General features: G+C 37.5%; 1 protein-coding gene across 1 annotated transcript; it reads left to right on the top strand.

Moving 5' to 3' along the window:
- Window positions 1-4388: 4388 nt before the first annotated feature.
- On the top strand, window positions 4389-21268 carry LOC114477815 (uncharacterized). The gene is made up of 3 exons (XM_028470435.1): window positions 4389-4606; window positions 4706-5179; window positions 21258-21268. The coding sequence occupies exons 1-3, from the start codon at window positions 4486-4488 to the stop codon at window positions 21266-21268; spliced, it is 606 nt and encodes a 201-aa protein (XP_028326236.1). The 5' UTR covers window positions 4389-4485.
- The last annotated feature ends 439 nt before the right edge of the window (window positions 21269-21707 follow it).

Below are 21707 nucleotides of genomic sequence, written 5' to 3'. Positions count from 1 at the left end.
AAAAACTAATTTGAATAAAATGCCAGAGAGAGCGTGTGCGATCGAGACTGTGATCGTCTGCCTTTTATTATCCCTGTGATGTGTTGCTAACTTTTATAGTTTATTTAGTTTTGCACTGTTAGCAGGCTAGGATGAACTCAGGGCCTCGCTAAAGCCTCGGCTGCTCTCAATAATAGTCCCACAGACAAATAGACAATAACAATAATAATACAAACAAACAGAGCTGAGAGACAATTATCTCGAAGGACATTCACACCCAATTATCATTTGACTTTGGAGCTAGCAAACGACCAGAATATGGTCGGACTATTGCTAGGAAGAAGCGGTGGATTCAAGTAAAAACACAAATAGTAGACAGTCAGTTCCTGGTGGCCCTATGCATGATGATGTTGTACTTAAAGTGACCAACGATTTTCACTTACCAGTAATTACGTCTCAAAAACACAATTCACATCTTACGATACCTTCTTTTCTTCAGTATCCTACATTTATATTTAAGGACATTATGAATTAAAGGTATAGTGGACAAACACAAATTATTAATTTATTTTCATTTATTTTGTACTAACCCACCTGAACTGTGGGTTTGCTTTGTATTTCAGATCTGCATTAATGGATGAGAAAATGTAAAGCTGTATTTGATCAAAGAGGAACGTGCTACTGGTAATCAGCAGCAACTCCTTTACCTGGTTAGAAACATGGAGAGTCTTCTCTACAGAAAAAGATAGAGCTGTGATTCCTCTTTGATTTATCTCAACCTTTAGAGGCTATGCTACGAATCGAGATTGGTTTATAAGCTCCGTTAGCTGGCTTGAACTAACACACTAATTTAAGCCAAGTGATTTCACTCTCGTACGTACTCGCTGACTTGAAAGGGGTGGAGCTTGCAGCGTCTGACCAATCAATGGAGAAAACTGGCAGAGCGTCTTCACAGGAGGAACAGTTTATGATCTTAAATATAATGAATATAAATCCATGATGAGAGGGAAGAACAACAGTAGTGCAGGAGAAGGAGCTTTTATACTCTATCAGATCTGATCCATTTCATAACCTGGTCCCGATCGGTTACGTGTTGCTTAAGTTAAAAATATGAAGAATTAAAATTCATTATTCAGACCAAAAACACCACTGGTGCTGCAGTAAAACCAGAAAGTTATGAATGCAGGAATTGATGAGTGTTAATGTTTATATTTGTGAGATTATAAACGGACTTTATTTTTTCTTTTTAACATGTTACTGTGGCTGTGATCCTGCGTTCATACAGATCAGCCTACATCATAAGGTGGAATATTTTTATATGTTATAGGCTCTCAGCATTACCTCAGATTACATGAATGAATGAATTAATTTATTGGTGTGAAAGTGCCCGATGCACGCAGGTGTTATCAGCTGACTTATTTTATTGATTTTATTTGATCAGTTCATCAGATATAAATCTTCTTATTTTTCCTATAGAACGTCATCGGTAAATGAAAGGATTGCGTCTCTCTGTGGTCACATCACCTTTCATTGGACAGCTGGTTTTCTAAGAGATCTGATCGGTCAGGAGGCGGGACTTTATCACTTGCTAACATTTAAGCTGGAGAAAAACTCGGTCGCGACCAGGTTAGCTGTGAAAGACTAGTTGCCATAGTGATTCAGCTTCAGCGAGCTTTGTAGTCCAGCACACATGGATTAAATCCTGGAAGTTAGAGCGATAAGAGGTCATCTAGATTCTTGCATACCCCTTTGGTCCACAACAATGTTGGTGATTTCATCCACACCAGTGACCTGCCGTCAGGGTAGGCAGTGCATACCCAAGGGTGAATTGATATTTTGATTATAATATAATTATAAATTATTTATTTTTCCATTTCCAATAGCCTTCAATACCTATAAGTTTGAAAGTGTCAGCATTTTGTACGTTTCATAGCCCAAATTACTAAACAGCGCTATTTCCTGGAACAGCTGCACAGTCTCACTCCGCTGTAAGGCAGGAGGAGGCCACACCCCTTGCTCCTCTACCTCCATTCCCATTGCGTGTTTTTTTTACGTGTTTGTGCATGCGCAGTCAGGTCCCGAAGATGACAACCAGTTCTCTAGCTAGTGGGCGGGATAACAGTACAGGCAGGATGACAGTGCCAGAGATGATAGAGAAACATTTTTTTGAGGAAAAACCACAGCTTTTAAAAGATGGAGACCAACACCTGAGCTACCAGACCTTCAGCAAAGGTAAGGTCAGAACATGTTTCATAGTTTTCACAGTGAATGGTACAAAAGGAAGGATTGACTTTGTGGATGCTCCTCACTGAGGCTGTTTTGAGTTGTTGTTGTTGTCATTTTCTCCGTGTTTCTGTGTTTCCAACACAAACCACGGATGCACTGTCATGTCATGAGGTATGTCTTGTTGGGAGAGTATGGAGGCTATATTAAATGTTTGTTTATGTTGATTTTGATAGATGGCTAAATGCTTGTTCATGTGGATCTTGTTGGGTTTTTTCTTTCTTATTATGAATTTTATATTTTGATAAGCGCATTGAGATGACTTTGTTGGAAATTGCTTTACACAAATAAAATTGATTTTCAATTGAATTAACACTTGCCAGCAGAAACGTATAAAATTGTCATTGGTGGTCTCGATTTGCAACGTGCCTACCCAACCCTAGTGGTCATGGCACGTCACTGGTCCACACACATTTCAACTCTTCCTCCTTGCTCTATCTAGATTGTACATAGGAACTGGCGGCCTGGGGGCCATATGTGGCCCTTGGTCTAATTGTGTACAGCCCCACAAGTGAATACGCAAAATGACTCCAAAAAGATATGATTACAAACATAAGAAAATATACAAAACAACAATGTATAAAAACTCAGATTGGTCATAATTCTAAATGCTGACATTAATGTTGATAATGTGGCACACAGACCTGACAGTCATTCCTTGTGGCTCCGCTGTGATCAAAGTTGCTGATCTCTGCTCTAGATCCTATTACTACAGTTTGAAATTTAAACATATTGTTGTTAATCTTTTATTTTCCAAACCTGAAGGGCAATCGGAGAAAAAAGCAGTGTTAACCTGAAAGATGGTGGTAAATTAGTTTATTTTAGTACAAAAACAGACATCAAATGCCACCTTTTTACTTGATCTTTGTTGATTACTGACGTGCTTTGTTATGTGTTGTTTGTTTGAGTTTATTTTACTTAAGAAAGGAAATAATGAACACGGAAATTCTCCCAGTATAATCTCCAACATGACAGACTGCATTAAACACTGTTTGCCATTGAAATTCATCTTTATGTTGTATTTTCTTTGGAAACATGAACCGTGGCACGATTAAAAAAAGTTAATTCCTTCATCATTTTGCATTTCCCCATCAGCTATGGCTATTAGAATGTTTTTGTTCTATATTTAAAAAAAAAAAAGAAAAGAAAAGGAAAGCACGATTTTCCTTCTGGCCAATGGTGTATGGATGATAAAACTTAAAGTATGGCTTTAGTTGGAGTTTAGAGGCAAATGATCACCATGTTGTTCGTGTCTCCGGCTTTTTGGGGAGCAGCTGTTCCTATTGCTTTTTGAAGTGTGTGCGAGCCTGTCACCATGTCGAAATCTGACTCAAACTCTGTCAAAATATGTCTGATTGTGTCTTTAACACTAGCATGCCCAAGGTTTTCTTACTCCTGCTGCCCTGCCCAGAGGCCGCCAAATGACACTCATTTGCAACTCAGTGGGGCCACCTCTCTTATGTAAATGCAGCCATTCGATCGGAATGTGCAGCTGGGCAGTGACAAACTTTGGGGGTTGGTGTAAATGATGGCCAGTGTTGAGAAACCAGTGTTTCTTCCATGTAGATGATGGTTGTTAATCCAAATAACATTATATGGAATTATTGGATAAGAATGGCCAAATTAATATGAGCCATGTGTGTTGTGATCAATTAATAAACCACAATAAATAAAATTAAAAAAAGAAAAACAGTAATAAAGCAACCAAGCTCCTGTTTCCTACTCCTGTATTTTCACTATTTACCTTTATTGTTTTTGTGCTTATAAATCAAATGTATTGTTGCTATTTATGGTAAAGCAAGATTTCCGAGTGTGAAAAGGACTGTTTGAGTTCTCACTTTAAAAAGGTAAATTCACGAGGTCCACCATTCACTAACCAGGTCCATGAATTATTTTATTAAGCTATTATTTTACAAATTTGAAGAAAGTGCACAAGATGCACAAAGAATCAATGCTTCAACAGGGAAAAACAATCTCAATCTCTGTTTACACCATCAGTTATGCTGACATTATCCCTCTTGACCTTTGACCCAATGCGGAAGTACTGAACCATTGTGAAAGTTTGAAAAGGCTTATCGTGTGTGCTTTGTGGAAGGGTGGGCGAAGGTGTGAACGATGATGATACCTGCGCCCACCCTTCCACAAAGCACAATTCACCTCAAGGTGAATAAATAGCCAACTCTGGGCAGATATTTCACTGACTCTGGCAACTGAGAAGCAAGGATGTCAAAAGTTTACAGCTCTCAGCAGGCTTTGGAGATGATCCTAAATGACGCCAACCCCTGTGACTCCGATGGAGAAGAAATATCCCTTCATCTGAGTTCTGACTCTGAAATTTCTTCCGGTAAGATTTTCTAAACATCCTTTTTTTTGTTTGCTGATTATGGCAGTTGTGTTTTTAATGTTTCATTAATCACATCTCAAAAATATGATCACCCTATAGATGAGGAGGATTCGCCACCTTCAGAAAAGAGAGGTCGCCTGGAGACACACGAGTGGCTGACAGAGACGGCAAAAGACGGCACAGTGTGGCGTGAAGAACAGGTCGGAAGGCCTCTCCATCACAGCCCAATTGAAGGTCACGTCACAGATGGAGAGCCAACTGCTTTGGCCAGAAGAAAGGTGACGAGTCGCTTACAGAGTTTCTTCTGCTTCATAACTCTGGAAATGCTTCGGACCATTCAGGAGTGGACTGTCCAGCATGCACTCCAGACACAACATGAGAACTGGTTCATGGCCATACCTGAACTAATGGCGTTCATTGCCATCCTGCTTCTGCGGGGGATTGTCCGCCTTCCATCGCTGCATGACGCATGGTCAGCAAATCTGGGACCACCCCTGATCAACAGGATTATGGCTCGAAACCGTTTCAAGGACATCATTCAGCATCTACGCTTCGACGACAAGGACACACGCGGTGAACGAGTTGCGACTGACCGGTTTGCTGCAATCTCTGACGTTTGGGGGTCTTTTGTTGCCAACTGCATCACTTCGTACAACCCAGGCAGGCACATCACCATAGATGAGCAACTTTTTCCAACTAAGACTCGCTGCTGTTTCTTGCAATACATTGCAACGAAGCCGGACAAGTTTGGTATCAAGTTCTGGGTGGCATGTGACCTTAAATCCAAGTATGTGTGCAAAATCATCCCATATCTTGGCAAAGACCCCAGTCGTCCACCTGGGGAGAGATTGTCTGAAAATGTGGTGATGAAGCTTATGGAACCGTTTATGGACAAAGGAAGAACTGTTACAACCGACAATTTTTTCACTTCATTGTCACTAGCACGTCGACTGCACAGCCGGAAGACCACCCTCCTTGGCACAGTCAATAAGATTCGCCGGGAGCTTCCAGATTCAGCTAAAAAGAATTTGGCCCGTGAGGAATTCAGCACACAAGTGTTTTCAACCTCTGGTGCCACACTGACTGTTTATGTGCCCAAACGAAAGAAGACTGTCTGCCTCCTCAGTAGCGTGCACAGCGTGGTGGAGACTGAGGCTACTCGGAAAAAAAAGCCGAACACAGTCACCGACTACAACAGCATGAAATGCGGTGTGCATGTCATGGACCAGATGGTTCGAAAGTACACTGTGCGTTCAGGAACACGGCGTTGGCCAGTCGCTGTGTTTTACAACATGATTGACATTGCAGCGCTGAACGCACATGTGCTTTATCAGGCATGCACTGGGGTCAAGGAGAGAAGGGTGGACTTCTTGCTGGAGCTTGCAAATGAGTTTGCCCAGTCTCATATGGCAGCCAAGGAGGTGAATGAGCAAAACCTTCAGCAACAACCACCCACACCTGATGTGGGGAAAAGGGCATTGTGCCAGGTGAAGTGTTGCTGCAGGAAAAACCGTGCCACCAAGCGTTGTATGTATTGTGACAAGTTTGCATGTGGCAAATGCATAAAGGAGGTGTGGCAGTGCCAGAATTGTTCACAAAATCTCTATTAAATAAATTTCACCAAGAATGCAAACAAACTGTTGCCGTCTCACTATTATTACTTACTACTTTCTGTTGCAAAAGTTGAAATATAAGTTGCAACCTCTATGTAGCTGCTGTATGGGAAACACAAAGGAGATTACAAAAGGTCTTTGTGTCCTGGAACCTACCTAGCCACCCCCCCACCCTAGCTGAGGGGGGAGTAGTGGCCTCAGTAACATAACAATGGTCACAAGCTGAGTTGTTCACACCCGCCAAATGACACCAGCTTGGACTTTATAGGTATAGGTGTCAAATGACACCACTCTGGTCATGCTAGTGTTAAATGGTTATAAAAAGCCAAAATAGTTAACATGAGGTTAATAATAATAATTATTACATAATAATATGAATCAGATATTTTGAATCCGTGCATCATTCGTTCATTCGTTTTTCATTATGTCACAAAAATATGAAAAACAAGAAAAAAACACTCATTATTTGATATTTGTTTCCAAAACCAAAATGAAAAAAACGGAAAACGCCTTGTTTTTCAAATTCAAGCATTTTTGCTTTGGTACAGAAAACGAAAAACGAACACCTTTATTTGTTTTCTCCATCAGCGATTTGCCAAAGTACGTGACCCAGAAGTGTACTCTCATCCGACGCTAATGGCTATGCTAACAGCAGTTCGGCATGACAAGATCGCTGTTTCCAACTGTGCATCAGAAATGTGTCTTTTTCGCTTTAGCTGGTGTTGGACACAGACATGATACATGGATTATTTTGGATGTAAAAAAATCCGATATTTGTTTTCGGACCGATATCCGACCGATATCGATATTGATTGGGACATCCTGATATCTCTGTTGATTCTCCACCTTTGAAAGTTCTGAAAACATTTTAAGTGAGAAAGTGACCAAGTAGAATATCAACATGTGCTCATTTGATCCAGAAAACTCATGCAGGCACATCTCGTTCCGACATTTCAGAGACCCGCTATTATGCTACTGACCAAACTTCCGTTTAACTTTAAAACAGGCCTATTTACAAAAATGACATGATATTCTACATGATATATCACACAACACTCAATATGTGCTTTAATATAGGAAATAAGCTTTAACATAGTGGGATATACTTTCTGTCAGTTGTAAAACACTAAGCTAGAGTAGATTCACACAACACCGCTCATTGGACACGTTGGCTTGTATCCAGACAAGCACACGCTGACCTCAGTGTTTGCTTGTTCACTGTTTCAGTCACTACTCACAATTAATTTATGAGTCTACAGGGCATCCGCTTTGTCCACCAGTTTCCAATGCATTGGTTTTACTTTATACTTGCACATTTCTCGGGTGTCTCACAGACAAAAGGTCATGTCTACGTGCGGAAGGACATCTTTGGGGTAGTTTTTGCTGAGGTTTGGCTAAACTGCCGCACTGCCATTAATACAACATGCTTCACTCGCAGGAACGTTCATTCATAAATGGCTGCTTGGCATCGTTAGTGGAATTACTATTGGAAAGGTGCCTGCATATTTATTCTATATTTATCTGCTTTGGTTGAATGACAGAGCCGTGGAAATGCTAAGGTGACAACACGACAGCGTTAGCATGTATGCGCTGATCACCAGGGTTGGAGTCAATTATAATTGAAATTGTGTAATTAATAATAAAACAATAATAAAAAAAAAAATCTGTTATAAAAACTGTCAATTACAATTTATTTAAATGCAAACTAGGGAATCATGTTACAGTTCTATTGTTTACACATATCTAGTTAACATTATTAGAAAATGTCCTCTAAAAAATGATTTTACCATTTAAAAAACAAGTTCTGATGAACTACGGCCGGGTTCGCTGAACGTATTTGCATCGAATTTGTTCCCGAGAATTGAGTCAAATGATTTGGTTCCACTGAGGTTCTTGACATCCACTCATAGAATATTCATGGCAATTTACAGCCCAATTCAACGAGCTTTAACGGAGAGTAGTCATTTGAAAAGTTGGGCCCCCTGGCGCTCCCATGGTACATACGGAGTAATGGGCCCCATTCATATATTGGTATGTGTCAATGATTCGGTAGAACCTACTGTCGCAATATTTGACTTACAAATAAATGAGAAAACAACTTTAATGGAAATTGCCAAAAAAAAAAAAAAGGGGTGGACCCCTCGGGCCCCTAATCAAATTGTGTGAAGCATAACCGTAATCTACGTTGAATTACCTTTGAAATGTTATGTTCCCATAAATTTGGAAATTTCTGGAATATTCAAAAAAGGGCTCAGAGTGTCTCATTATATTCATTCATAGAGTTTTCAAACCAAACTGTATTCCGATCTAACGAGAACTAACGGAGGAGTAGACATTTGAAAAATGGGTTCCCCGTGAAAACGTACGGGGTAATGGGCCCCATTTATATATTGGTATGTGCCAATGATTCGGTACCACCAACCATCATAATACTTGACTCGCAAATAAGTGAGAAATCAACTTTGTTTTTTTGTCTTTCGGAGTTCCTTGGGACTTGATGTGTAGCTCTCCTTCTAACTCGATTTCTCCACATGGATCTGGGTCCGTGTCAGGAGAATCCATTTGGTACCAGAGAGGGACATGAACAGAATGCTTGAAGCTGATTGGGCAAAGCGCCTGTCCACCATGATTTGTTTTAGCCATTTGCATGGCAGAGGCGCTTCTACAACAACAACAAGGCTCCGCTGGTGAAAACATACTGTACGTCTTTACCGTCCATAAATGCACAAAGTGCCTCTCGCTGTTGCTCATTCAAAAAGGAAATGCTGAATTCTTCTAAAACGGAGTTTATAGCAGTTTCAACACGTTCATCCTCCTTCGTTGACAACTTTCTGTTTTGATTTGGAGCTATGCTAATAGCGGTAGCCCAGCTAGTTCCTCTCTCCGCAACTGCGCATGGGCCAGTTTTGCTTTGGAGCTTCTGCCTTTGTCAGACCCGGATTTCCCACCCTAAACCACAACACTGCCTCATGATTGATTCGAACCGGTTTGGTTCGCTCACGAAAGGTAAGGGCTGGAGCAGCACAAGATGGATTCTGGTGTTTGTGAACACCAGGAGAATCCATCTTGCAGGCAAGGATACCTTGTGACCCCCTGGGCCCCAAATAAAAATTGGGCGTTACACATCAACAAGGAGAACAACAACAACGACAAAATGAGTGGCGTTTTGAGTCCGGTAGCCCGGCCAAAAAATTGAAATCAAGGGGTATACTGACAGGAAAAAATGCTCAGACGTCCACTCCAAAAATATTATTACCAATATTTTCATGGTTGAGGAAGTATAACAAGGCAACCAAGAGGTGTAAAACAAATTAGATGATAGATCATATTTTTATGTATTTTACAGCTGATTTAAGACATGTGTCAAAACTGACACGTTATCATAAGAGATGCTAACAGAAAACTAGCACAAGAGCAACTTTGATGGGGTTATTTATTAAAGGCTTGGTAATTGTGATTAATTGAATTTGAACTTTAGTATTTGAGAATGTAATTGTAATGGACTTACAAGGGAACAATAATAATTTTAATTGTAATTGGAAAAAATGCCGTTCACCATAATTGAGTTGTAACTGAAGATGAAAAAATTGAAGACATAATTGTAATTGAAAAAAGGAATTAAGTCCAACCCTGCTGCTCAATCTCACCGGTTCCTTTTCCATGTGGGATCTTTTGGTTTTCAGCTCGCTTCATCTGTGCACTGTCACCTGGTTGTTGGGGGGTATAAGCTGATATAAATAGCTCCACTTTGTGTAGTGGTGTGCGCCGTTAGTCAGTGTGGCTGTCAGAGTCTGTTTATGGCACAAACAGCCTCCTACTAAGGTCTGCGGCCCTCATACTGTCACGTGTGATTGGCCATCTACTGCTCGATAGGGAGAGGGGGGAGGAGCTGAGAACCCCCAGAAGCATCAGCAGTCACTGTCGTCTCCAGGCCATAACCTGGACTTAGTGAATAGGTAGAGGTAGAGATTGATAGATGACATGAACATGGGGTGTGGGGTGGGGGTGTTGTTGACAGAATATGTTTCAGATTGGAGAGGTCCTGAGAGGGCTGGCTTGACTTCAACCCCACATGACTAAGTACCCTGGGGCAGGTAGAGAAAAGGCCTTGTCATAATCTATTACTGTATCTCAGCTCCACAGGCAACAATACAACCACACAGCAGCACATGCATCTGCACCTTCCATCGTGTGCCCACGAAAGGGAAGTGAAATATCTGTGTTAACACAACCAAATACATGAGTTGTACACATACAGTAGGCAGAGTTTCATATTCATGCGGGGGAGGCATGTATTTAAATGTATATACATTTAATATATGTCGTTTAATGTTGTAAATTCATGATAAAATCAAGCCAGTGGGAACTTTCGGCGTAATTTTTGCTGCAGAACCATACATGAACTGCTGGGTGCAGTGTCACTTCACCATTTACATTGTGAAGAAGAATTGTGCAACAGATAAAGAACCAACCTAAAGTCTGAAAAGTTTGGGACCATTTCACTGAAAACGTATACAACAAATTAATTCATAAACATTTTGTACAGTCATTGTGTTTTATGGCACTTAGAATATGTGTATATTATGTACATTATATTAAGAATTGTATTTATTCTAATTAATTTGGGAAATTTGTAACTTTTGACTACTATATGGCATATGGTTGTATAGCTTGTTGGGTTTCATGTGACGCACATTTTTGTGTATGCCCTGGGTAATGTGTGCATGTGTGTGTGTGTGCGCACACACACGTGTATGTCTCCACTCTGCTTGAATTATGCATATTATGAAAATCATAACAGACTAGTCATTTATTCAGTTGAAGTGTGAGGTGATATATTATCACTCTGAAGTAGTACAATGAATTAATAATAAAGATGTGGAGGAGGGGTGAATGGCTTTATTTAATTTGCATTCAGTTTCAAATTCATCAAAATTATTTTTTTGTACAGTTGGCGGTGGTCTCTGGTCATCTGTGTCCACGGTTAGGGTCAGTAACAAAATTGGGTCATTCCATATCATCTCAACTAATTTTCAAGACATTCCACGCAAATTCAGATTTTTTTTTTACAAATTCTTCCATGATTATTCAACAGGCACACTGTACATTTTAGTTTGATCAGATAAACACTTTTTGAGATATGGCCAATTTAGTGAGGGGGGTGTGTGTTGATCATTTTCATCATTTGTTGGTATATATATATATACTGAGGGTGAAAATGTATCATATAAGAAGGAGGGTTCAGGATTCCTGCCCATATGCATACACAAGTGTCGAACCTCTTTTCATTGATGACAAAGAATGCATTCAAGAAACATATTTTCTTTTTACAATTTGAGCCCATTTTTGCTTATTTCTCCCTTTTTTACACCAAAACTACACCAAACTTACCATATTTTAATCACTTTTTCTTGCCATGTTTTTGCTTATTTTAATACATTTTTGCTACATTACTCCGATTTCTGCCACTTCATCAAATTTCAATACCTGTTCTGCACATTTTTTCCCCATTTTCAAGACATTTTCAGCACTTATAAACCCTTTTTCACCACTTTTCTCACTTAATGTCACATATGTTGACCCATTATTGTCATTTTTACCCTCTTCTCCATTCAATTCAATTCAGTTCAACTTTATTAATGCAGAGCAAATTACAACAAAAGTAATCTCGAAGCGCTATCAAAATATAAAATTTGTAATGAAAAGGAAAGAAACACCAAATTTAATGCATATTTTTGCCATTTTAACCACATTCACAATGTTTCATTCCCATTATTTGCCAGTTTTAACTAATTGTTTCTACTTTTTAGATTACATTACCCCAGGTTGCATTTATCCGACATTTACATGATTGAAATGCGATAAACGTCAACAATTCTGCGTCCAAGGAGGAGATGGGAGGTGGTTGCCATTCAGATGCCTTTAAGAAACAAATAGTTTGAGCCCGTTTTTGCTTATTTTTTCTTCCTTTTTCTGCAACTACACCAAACTTGCCATATTTTCACCTATTTTCATCCCTTTTTCTTGCCATGTTTTTTCCACTTTCAAGACATTTTTGGCACGTATAAACCCATTCCATCTAATGTCGGATATGTTGAATATTATATATATCGGATATTATTGTCACTTTTGACCTCTTGCTATATTTCATGCTTATTTTTGCCAATTTAACCATTATTCACCCATTATTTGACAGTGTAAACTAATTGTTCCATTACTGACACTCTGAATTTTTTTTTTACCCCTTAGCTGTCTGTTTCTGTTTATTCTAATTTGCCACTTTTAACCAATTTCTGAGGTTTTTCACCACCTTTTCCACAATTTTTCATCACTTTCAACCCATTTTATTTCTGATTAAAACAATGATTTACATCTTTAAGATGACTATATACTTTGGCACAAATACATGACTGTTCTTCATTGCTCACGTCTGTTTTTCAACCACTTTCAGGTACAGTGGGGGTCTCTGTTTGTATGCTGTGTTTTCTCTGACCACATCTGAACATGGCATTGGTAAAACTGAACAAAGATTGTGTTTTCTTTCAGTTGGGTGCTTTCCACTGATGCATGTAGTGGTCATTCAAGTGTCACTTCATAAACAGGGGGCTGATCAAGCAAAGGCTGTTGTCATAGCAACACAGGTACGGGCAATGGGTGAATGCCTGAACTGAAGAGTGCTTGATGAGACACAGGGCGAGTTAACTATAATAAACAATTACGAGAACAAAGAAAACAATCAAATATTTATGGTGAAGAATCAGACATGAAAAATTGCTTTTTTCTGCACCACAGTTCTCAAACTTTTTGGGTTCAAGTCCCCCTTATGTCCAACTATGCTACATTTTGCTCAGAAATCTGTAAAAAAAAACAAAAAAAAAAAAAAACAATAATAGGCAAGGCAAGGCAAATTTATTTATATAGCGCATTTCATACTCAAGGCAACTCAATGTGCTTTACATGATAAAACATTCAATTGTTTAAAATCAATAAGAACATTTAAATCAATAAGAACAATTAAAATCATCAGTAAAATCAATTAAAATCATCAGTAAAATCATCATTACATCAACAACATGACAAAAAATCTCTCTCTCAATCATATGCAGTAGAGAAAAAAAGTGCCTTTAACTTTGATTTAAAAATGTTCACATTGGATGCTGACTTCAGCTCCGCTGGCAGTTTGTTCCACTTCTTTGCAGCATAACAACTAAAAGCAGCATCACCATGTTTACTGTGAGCTCTGGGCTCCACTATCTGACCTGTGTCCATAGATCTGAGAGACCTGCTGGGTTCATACCTGACCAACATGTCACTGATGTATTCTGGACCAAACCCATTCACAGATTTATACACCAGCAGCAGAACTTTAAAGTCTATTCTGAGGCTGACTGGGAGCCAGTGTAAAGACTTTAAAACTGGAGTAATGTGCTCTGACCTCTTTGTTCTGGTTAAGACCCGAGCTGCAGCGTTCTGAACCAGCTGTAGCTGTTTGATGCTCTTTTGGGGGATTCCTGTCAGAAGACCATTACAATAGTCCAGTCTGCTGGAGATAAAAGCATGGACCAGTTTCTCCTGATCTTTCTGAGCCATTAAACCTTTCACTCTGGAGATGTTCTTTAGGTGGTAGAAGGCTGTTTTTGTGATAGATTTGATCTGACTGCTGAATGTAAGATCTGAGTCAATCAGAACACCAAGGTTTTTGACTTGGTCTTTAGCTTTTAAAGATCGAGACTCAAGATACTTGCTGACAGCAGTCCTCTTTTCCTTGTTACCAAAGACAATCACCTCCGTCTTGTCATGGTTTAGTTGAAGGAAGTTTTCACTCATCCAGCAGTTTACTTTTTCTAAACAGTCACACAACACCTCAATGGGACCATGGTCATCTGGGTTCAGTGATAGATATAGTTGTGTGTCATCTGCATAGCTCTGATAATCAACCTTACAGTTCTGTAAAATTTGTCCTAAAGGAAGCATGTAAAGGTTAAACAGAAGGGGTCCAAGAACAGATCCCTGAGGAACCCCACAGGACATTGGTAATCTGTCAGATTCAAAGTTTCCAATGCTTACAAAATAGCTTCGCTCCTCCAAGTATGACTTAAACCATTGCATTACTTTTCCATTTAGTCCAACCCATGTTTGCAATCTGTGCAACAAAATTGTATGATCTACAGTGTCAAATGCAGCACTTAGATCCAACAGAATGAGAACAGATACTTTTCCTGAATCAGTGTTCAACCTTATGTCATTGATCACTTTGATAAGAGCAGTTTCAGTGCTGTGATGAGAACGAAAACCTGACTGAAATTTATCAAATATTTTGTTGAATGTTAAGAATTGACTCAGTTGGTTGAAGACCACCTTCTCAATGATCTTGGCCATGAATGGAAGGTTCTGATTGGTCTATAGTTAGCCAGTATAGAGGCATCCAGTGTTCTCTTTTTTAACAGCGGTTTCACAGCAGCTACTTTCAGGGATTTTGGTACGGTGCCTGATTGGAATGAGCAGTTAATTATCTGACACAGATCAGTGACAATTGACTTTACAACAGTTTTAAAGAAGTTTGAGGGTATTGTGTCAAGGCAATAGATCATAACGATGGAAGAAATGAATGAAAACACATTTTAAAGTATCTAATTTTGTAAATACGTGAATGAAACAGTATTTAGTGGCTCCTGAATAGATGTATTTCTATAGTTTATATTTACGGTCATCTCCCTTCTGATGTAAGACCAGAGTTCACGTTCTAATCAAGATCATTTCTCTCAAAATGTTGTGTTTAAGTCATTTGTGTGTTTTTGTTGTTTTTGTGTGTTGTTGGTCTTATTTAAATTATTTTATCTCAGTATGTTTGTTTTTTGTGTCGTTTGGTTGTTTCTTATGTCGTTTTATACATGTCTGTTATTTTTGTGTATTTTTTAGTGATCTTGTGTGTTTTTCTCTCATCTTTTTGTCGTTTGGCGTGTTGCTGGTAATAAAAAGTGTGTGTGTCTTTTGGTGTCACTTTGTGTATTTCTGTTGTTGTTGTTCAGTATGTTTCTCTTATTTTGTGTTTTTAATGCTGGTAATATTTAGTACAATTGTAATTTTTCACTAAAAATAAACATAAAACCTAATTTTTAACGCTTTTGTTAGTAAATGTTCCTCTCTTGCTCTCTATATGTACACCCTGTAGTACCATCGTGCCCCCATTTGAGAAACACTGTTGGAGCAAATTCCCAGTAGCGTAACATGTCAACAGGTTCTGGGTATTGATCAGAAAACTCATTATGCCACATTAAGTCCATTTGAAATCAGAGCAATTAAGGAACAACTTCCGCAGCATTTATGGCCACTTTTGAATTCCCCGGGTACAAGGTGTTCCTCTAGAGTTTGTGCACATTACAATAAAAGCTGCCTCATGTAAGATTATGGCTCTTATAGTCACTGACAGAAGCCTTATTATATTGATTCAAACATGGAGCAGCTATAGTCAGCTTAATGTACTAAACCAGTGAAGCAGCGCTGACATCATCCAGCCGTTCCCAGCACGTCACATGGAGATAAATGTCCTTCTAAACAAAGCACATTGTTTCTCAGCCCTTTGGGCAAATAATTAATTGTTGAAAATAAAATAGTCTTGTATCGATTTTACTGTAAGGACACTTAACCCTCGGGGCACTTTTGAGAACCAAATGTGTACATTCTGCTTATTCAGTTATTTTTTTTTTATTCTCAATATCTCATTCAGTTTAAAGACAAATTGTATAATCCTTGGTCAGGAGTTTTCTTTTAATATCATGTTCATAACTCAAAATCACTGTTATTGCAAGATGTATAGAACAGGAGATATAAAGTGCACCGTCACTCTGAGTTCCAATTGACTCCCATTATAACCATATATTTTGGATATACTGTTATATCCTGACATACAACAGTGATTTTCCCATAAATATCTAATAAAGCTAAGCCTCTACCTTCAAAATACAAAATGCCCCTGATTTTTTGGGGGAAAAATTCATAATTTGTGCTTTTATCATTGGAAAAAAAGATGTTTATGACAAAATGGGCAAAAAAAAAATAGTTTAAAAATATAATGAAAAACCATATATTTATGGTTAGGTTTGAAGTTGTTGAAAATATCTGATGTGAAAAAATATGTATATATGACATTTTGAAGACACTTTAATGAAAGGTACCGTTTGGTACCTAAGCTCAAAGAGTAGTTTTTTCAATAAATGCTCATAGTTCTAAAAGTAATAATGCCTCAAAATCAATGTTCTTATCAATTATTGACCTAGTCTAGGCTGTAATAACTTCATAGCACATATTCCACTTTGCACCTTATTTTGTGTTTTTCCTGATGGGAAAAAAAAAAAAAACAATGTTTTTATGACAGAAAGGGCATAAAAATGTGAAAGAAAAATACAGAAAAGTCATGAAAACTTCATTTTTATGGTTAGGTCTGAAGTTGTTGAAAAGATCTGGTGTGAAAAAAGTGCGGAAAATTATTTGTATAACATTTTGAAGACACTTTTATGAAATTTACTGTTTTGGTACTTAAGCTCAAAGAGTGTAGGTTTTTTTTTCATTGGTTTTTTTTTATTAAATGCTCTAAAAGTAATGTTCAGTGTTCCTATCAACAATTGACCTAGTCAAGGCTGTAATAACTTCATACCAAATAATCCATTTTGCACCTCATTTTTGAAAAAAATGCATAGTTTGTGTTTTTCTTGTTGAAAAAACAGGACGTTACATTTTAACGACAGATTTATGTAGGATACCATTTTGGTGCAGAAAGTAATTTTTTTTTCAAAAGTGCCCCGAGGGTTAAATAAACTGTACAATTTGCTTCCATGCAAAAATGACACAGAAAGAAGCTTTTATTTTTTCAGTGCATGAAGGCTCAACCGTGCTGAGGTGTCAGGATGTTGTCTGGGTGAAACTCGACAATAAGCACTAGAAGTCAAAAGCAGCCCTGTGAGACAGAGAAAGGCGTCTAGAGGATGAGATAAAGAGCAGAGCATCTGTGCTTGGCACAGGAGGTGTGACAGATATAAAGAGCTTGTTAAATGTGAGGAATCCTCAGAACCAATAGAAAACAAGGAACATGTTCCTCAGACTCAGGATGGTGTCGTTGGGGAGAGCGGGTCATCATCTCATCTGTGGAAAGCATTGCTGATGTGGATTGATTTATTATTATAACACTAATGATCACCTGTCGTTGTCATCCATCCATCCATCCATCCATCCATCCATCCATCCAGGAAGAAGCTTTGAACCCACAATATTCATTATTTTGCTAACTTTTTTTTTATAGCGTTGGAGAAGAAGTGAACAAAAGTTAATTTGTAAGTAGTAAAACAATAATCTGATAAGACAAAGAGTTTATACTTGGCTGAAAGGAAGGATATATATATATAGATAAATAAAGGTTGGGACTTTGACGTGTTAATATCAATTCATTTATTACATAAAAATAACGCACAAAAAAAATAACGCAGATGGAAAATATAAGCCCAGTTGTGTTCGCTACTACCGCACTGTTTAACATGTAGCAGCTAACACCTCAATGCTAAACATGTAGCAGCTAACACCTCAATGCTAAACATGTAGCAGCTAACACCTCAATGCTAAACATGTAGCAGCTAACATCTCAATGCTAATTATGTAGCAGCTAGTACATCAATTCTAATCACGTAGCAGCTAGTGCCAGAAAGTTTACATTACGTGTTATGCAGTTAATTTACATTAATCAAGATTAAGTTAGTTAGTTAATTCATTTATTGTCCACAGTGTGGAGATTTATCTTTGGTCTCATAAAAACAACAAGCAGAACCGCATAACAACAACAACAGCAGCAGCAACAACACTTACACACAGACATCTTCAGGGCAAGAAGCAGGACAGCAGTGGCCGTATACAACACATCAACGGGACATGGTGTTCAGTTGCTTTAGGGATAAAGGAATTTTTAAAAATATTACGATTTGCCCTTGGCACTTTGTAACGTCTACCCGAGGGGAGAAGTTCAAACTCCCTATTGAGTGGATGGGAATTAATTATTAAGTTGTTGTTTTTTCATCTATTTCTATATATAACATACAGTAAGTCCAAATGTTTGGGCACTCCCATTTTTGCGAAGGAATCTGGATCTGATCCTGATGAAACTTGGTGGTGACATAATGAATGACGGCAATTTTTTTTTTAAATTTTTGAACTGATCTGAGCTGGAACAACTCGTCACTAATCTAATAAAACTTTGGGGTCCCCAGAAATTCTTGATATCAAAATCAAAAAAAAAAAGGTTAGGAACCACTGGCGTAAAGTCTATTTTTGGTTTAAAAAAACATCAGAATCCATGAAGTACTTTTTGAGATAATCCTGCTACAAATCAAACAAACTAATAAATGAACGTTGCTATTTATGATTGAATTTGATTGTTATTACAATGAAGGGAAAACAGATCTACCACCCAGAGACTTTCACTTTATTTCTCCAATTATTTTTTATTAAATTTAATTTTTTTTTATCAGCAAAGCAAGCGTTTAACTTCTTAACTCAAGGCTTTTTAGATCAGAGCAGACAGCTTATTATTACTTTCAGTGGTTGAATAAATCAAATGTATGCCGTACACGTCTGAAAACAAAGCTCAGTGTTCTATATTTGGGTTTGTGTGGTAGTAGTTTTTGCTACTATATATATATATATATATATATATATATATATATATATATATATATATATATATATATATATACAGTATATGCTCGTTATTCCTGTTGCCTTAGGAAATGTGCTTCTCTATTATGTCCACCTATTGCAGCTAATTCACTACAACGTAGAATGTATTTAAACTTTCACACCTTGGGAAACCTTTTCATTAAACTATTGGTAAAACCATCATCATCCAGTTGGATATTTGCATTTCATTATAGATGTTATAATGCACACAATAACCCTTTATTTGCTTGTAGACAAATGAGGCTCTGAAAGCATGTTGTAGAGTTGGGGATGAAGTGAGTATTAATATTAACATCTGAATTTCTATTTTAAGGATGTACAACAACTAACATGCCTAGTACATGCAAAGATAAATACAGATATGAGATGAATATTTATAGCATCCCGCTGGGCATTCATTACCAGCTAAAATGGACTATTTATTTAACAATATGTACATGCACATCTCTGTGTGTGAGTGTATCCTATATATATATATATATATATATATACAGTATATCATTTAATTGTAGAGCATTTGATAAACCTGCTTTTAAAATGGGATTAAACAAACAGTATGAATGCCCTAAAGTAGCAGATTTTTATCACCTTGAAAGGACAGTGAATGTTTTGTCGTGAATGATCTTAATCTGAAAGACAGTGAATCATCTCAAACTATTTTTATTATTATCCGACTTGAAGACAAGCTATCACTTTATTTCAGGTGGAATTTACAACATAAAAGCTACAGTTTTATTATTACTTCCATTTCAGATACAGTAAGTATAGGCTTTATTTGCAATTGAAAATCTATTTAAATATGCTTTTTTGTTATATTTTTTACCTTTTGAAATTATTTTTCACAATTCTTTTCTAATTTTTTAAATGGATATTTGTAAATATGTTTTATTGTATTTCTAAATATTTTTTGAAATTACATTGTTTTAAATTATATTTTTTTAATACAAGTTTTGAATTGTTTTTTTTTACATCTTTTTAAAACTATGATTTAAAATTTTTCATTAAATCTTTCAAAAAATATTATTTTTAAATATACTTTTTAAATAATTTCTAAAAAAATATGTTTCAATCATTTAAAAAAATATCTTTTTAAAATTGTGATTTAAAAACAAATGTTTTTTTTTTTAATTAAATCTTTCAAAAAATATTTTTCATTTTACTTTAGATTAATGATAAAACATTGGACTGAATGTTGCTCACAAATTCAATACATCTGCTCCATCTTAGTATAAATTAGTTTTTTAACAAACAGTACTTCTATAACGCGCGCACACACACACACACACACACACACACACACACACACACACACACACACACACACACACACACACACACACACACACACACACACACACACACACACACACACACACACACACACACACACACACACACACACACACACACACACACACACACACACACACACACACACACACACACACACCTCATTTAAGCAACAAACTGGACCGTCAGCAATGCTAACAATTAGCACGTCCTCCCACTGAATGGGGGGGTACATCTTCAGGGGACACATTTAACCCTTATAACATACGCGTGGATTGATTGTTGGCTTTGGAATCATTAATTAAAGTGCAGGATATTTCCTGGCTAGCTGCACATTGATAGAGAGCAGATCATTAGTGGCCCTCTGGGGCCTTTTAATAAACTCTCTCCGACAGTGAGCAATTCAGCAGTGACTTGAGTGGGAGGACCCGACCCGCAAATCAACCTCGTTGACCTGTAATTTGTGGTGTTTTAGATTCCAACTAAACTAAAAACGACTTTTTACTGCTTTTACAGAAACGTTTTAGAACTACTGTAAAAAACAACATTATATCTTACATGACCAAGACTAAGCTGAACAAACTCCCTCGTTTTAGCATTTGACCAACGTTGGTCAATAAGTTACTTGGAAAAAGCAATTAGTTAGTGATTAGTGATTAGTTCTCCAAGGAAATAATTCAGTTACTTTACTGGGTTATAACAAAAAACAAAAAAAACAAAAAAAAAAAAAGACGGTTATAATGTAAAATAAAAAAGACTGGGTTATAATGCAAAATAAAAAAAGACTGGGTTATAATGCAAAATAAAAAAGAAAAATACCCAACAAATGGTTTCATATAGTAATGCAGCCCTCTTGCCGGAAAACAACTGTAATCTAATTATAACCTCCTACTTTACGTGTTATTAATTGCGTTACTTCTAAGGCGTTACGGCCCATCACTGCATTTGACGGCCTCTTTCCTGCCTGCTTCCTGTTCTGCCAGCATTTCTTTGGCACTGTAAGTTGTGTTCCTCCTCTGTGTCTGCAGAAACGCACTGAGCACAATGGTTCAATTGCAATGATCACCAATCCTAAAATCAATAATGTCCTTATTCCCTCACTTGTAAGCATCGGCAGTTTGATAGATCTTCTACCTTCAGGGTATTGCATGCAATTAAAAGCAAGTGAAGGGGACCTTCAGAGAATTAAGAACTTGCTTTTCAAATGAACGACATTTTATTAAATATTTTGGGAACAAAAGGGGAAGGGAAATATGCATGACAATGAAATAAAATGAGTAAAAAACCAAAGTCACATTGAACCAAGAGGCACTTGGCCTTTGCTGGAGGGAAACATTACTGACCTCTAAAAAACATTAGAATTTAAGTTTTTTGGGCACTAAAAATAATGGAAAAGGACACTACGGAAAAATATGGTTGCCTCATTTTGGGGGCACTGCTCACACAAACTGCTGCTCACTTGTGGCATTCAACATGAC

The sequence above is a fragment of the Gouania willdenowi genome, chromosome 16, assembly GCF_900634775.1.
Source record: "Gouania willdenowi chromosome 16, fGouWil2.1, whole genome shotgun sequence".
Taxonomy (NCBI): domain Eukaryota; kingdom Metazoa; phylum Chordata; class Actinopteri; order Blenniiformes; family Gobiesocidae; genus Gouania; species Gouania willdenowi.
Note: the sequence above shows the minus strand (reverse complement) of the source record. Positions and strands in the feature narration are given on the sequence as shown.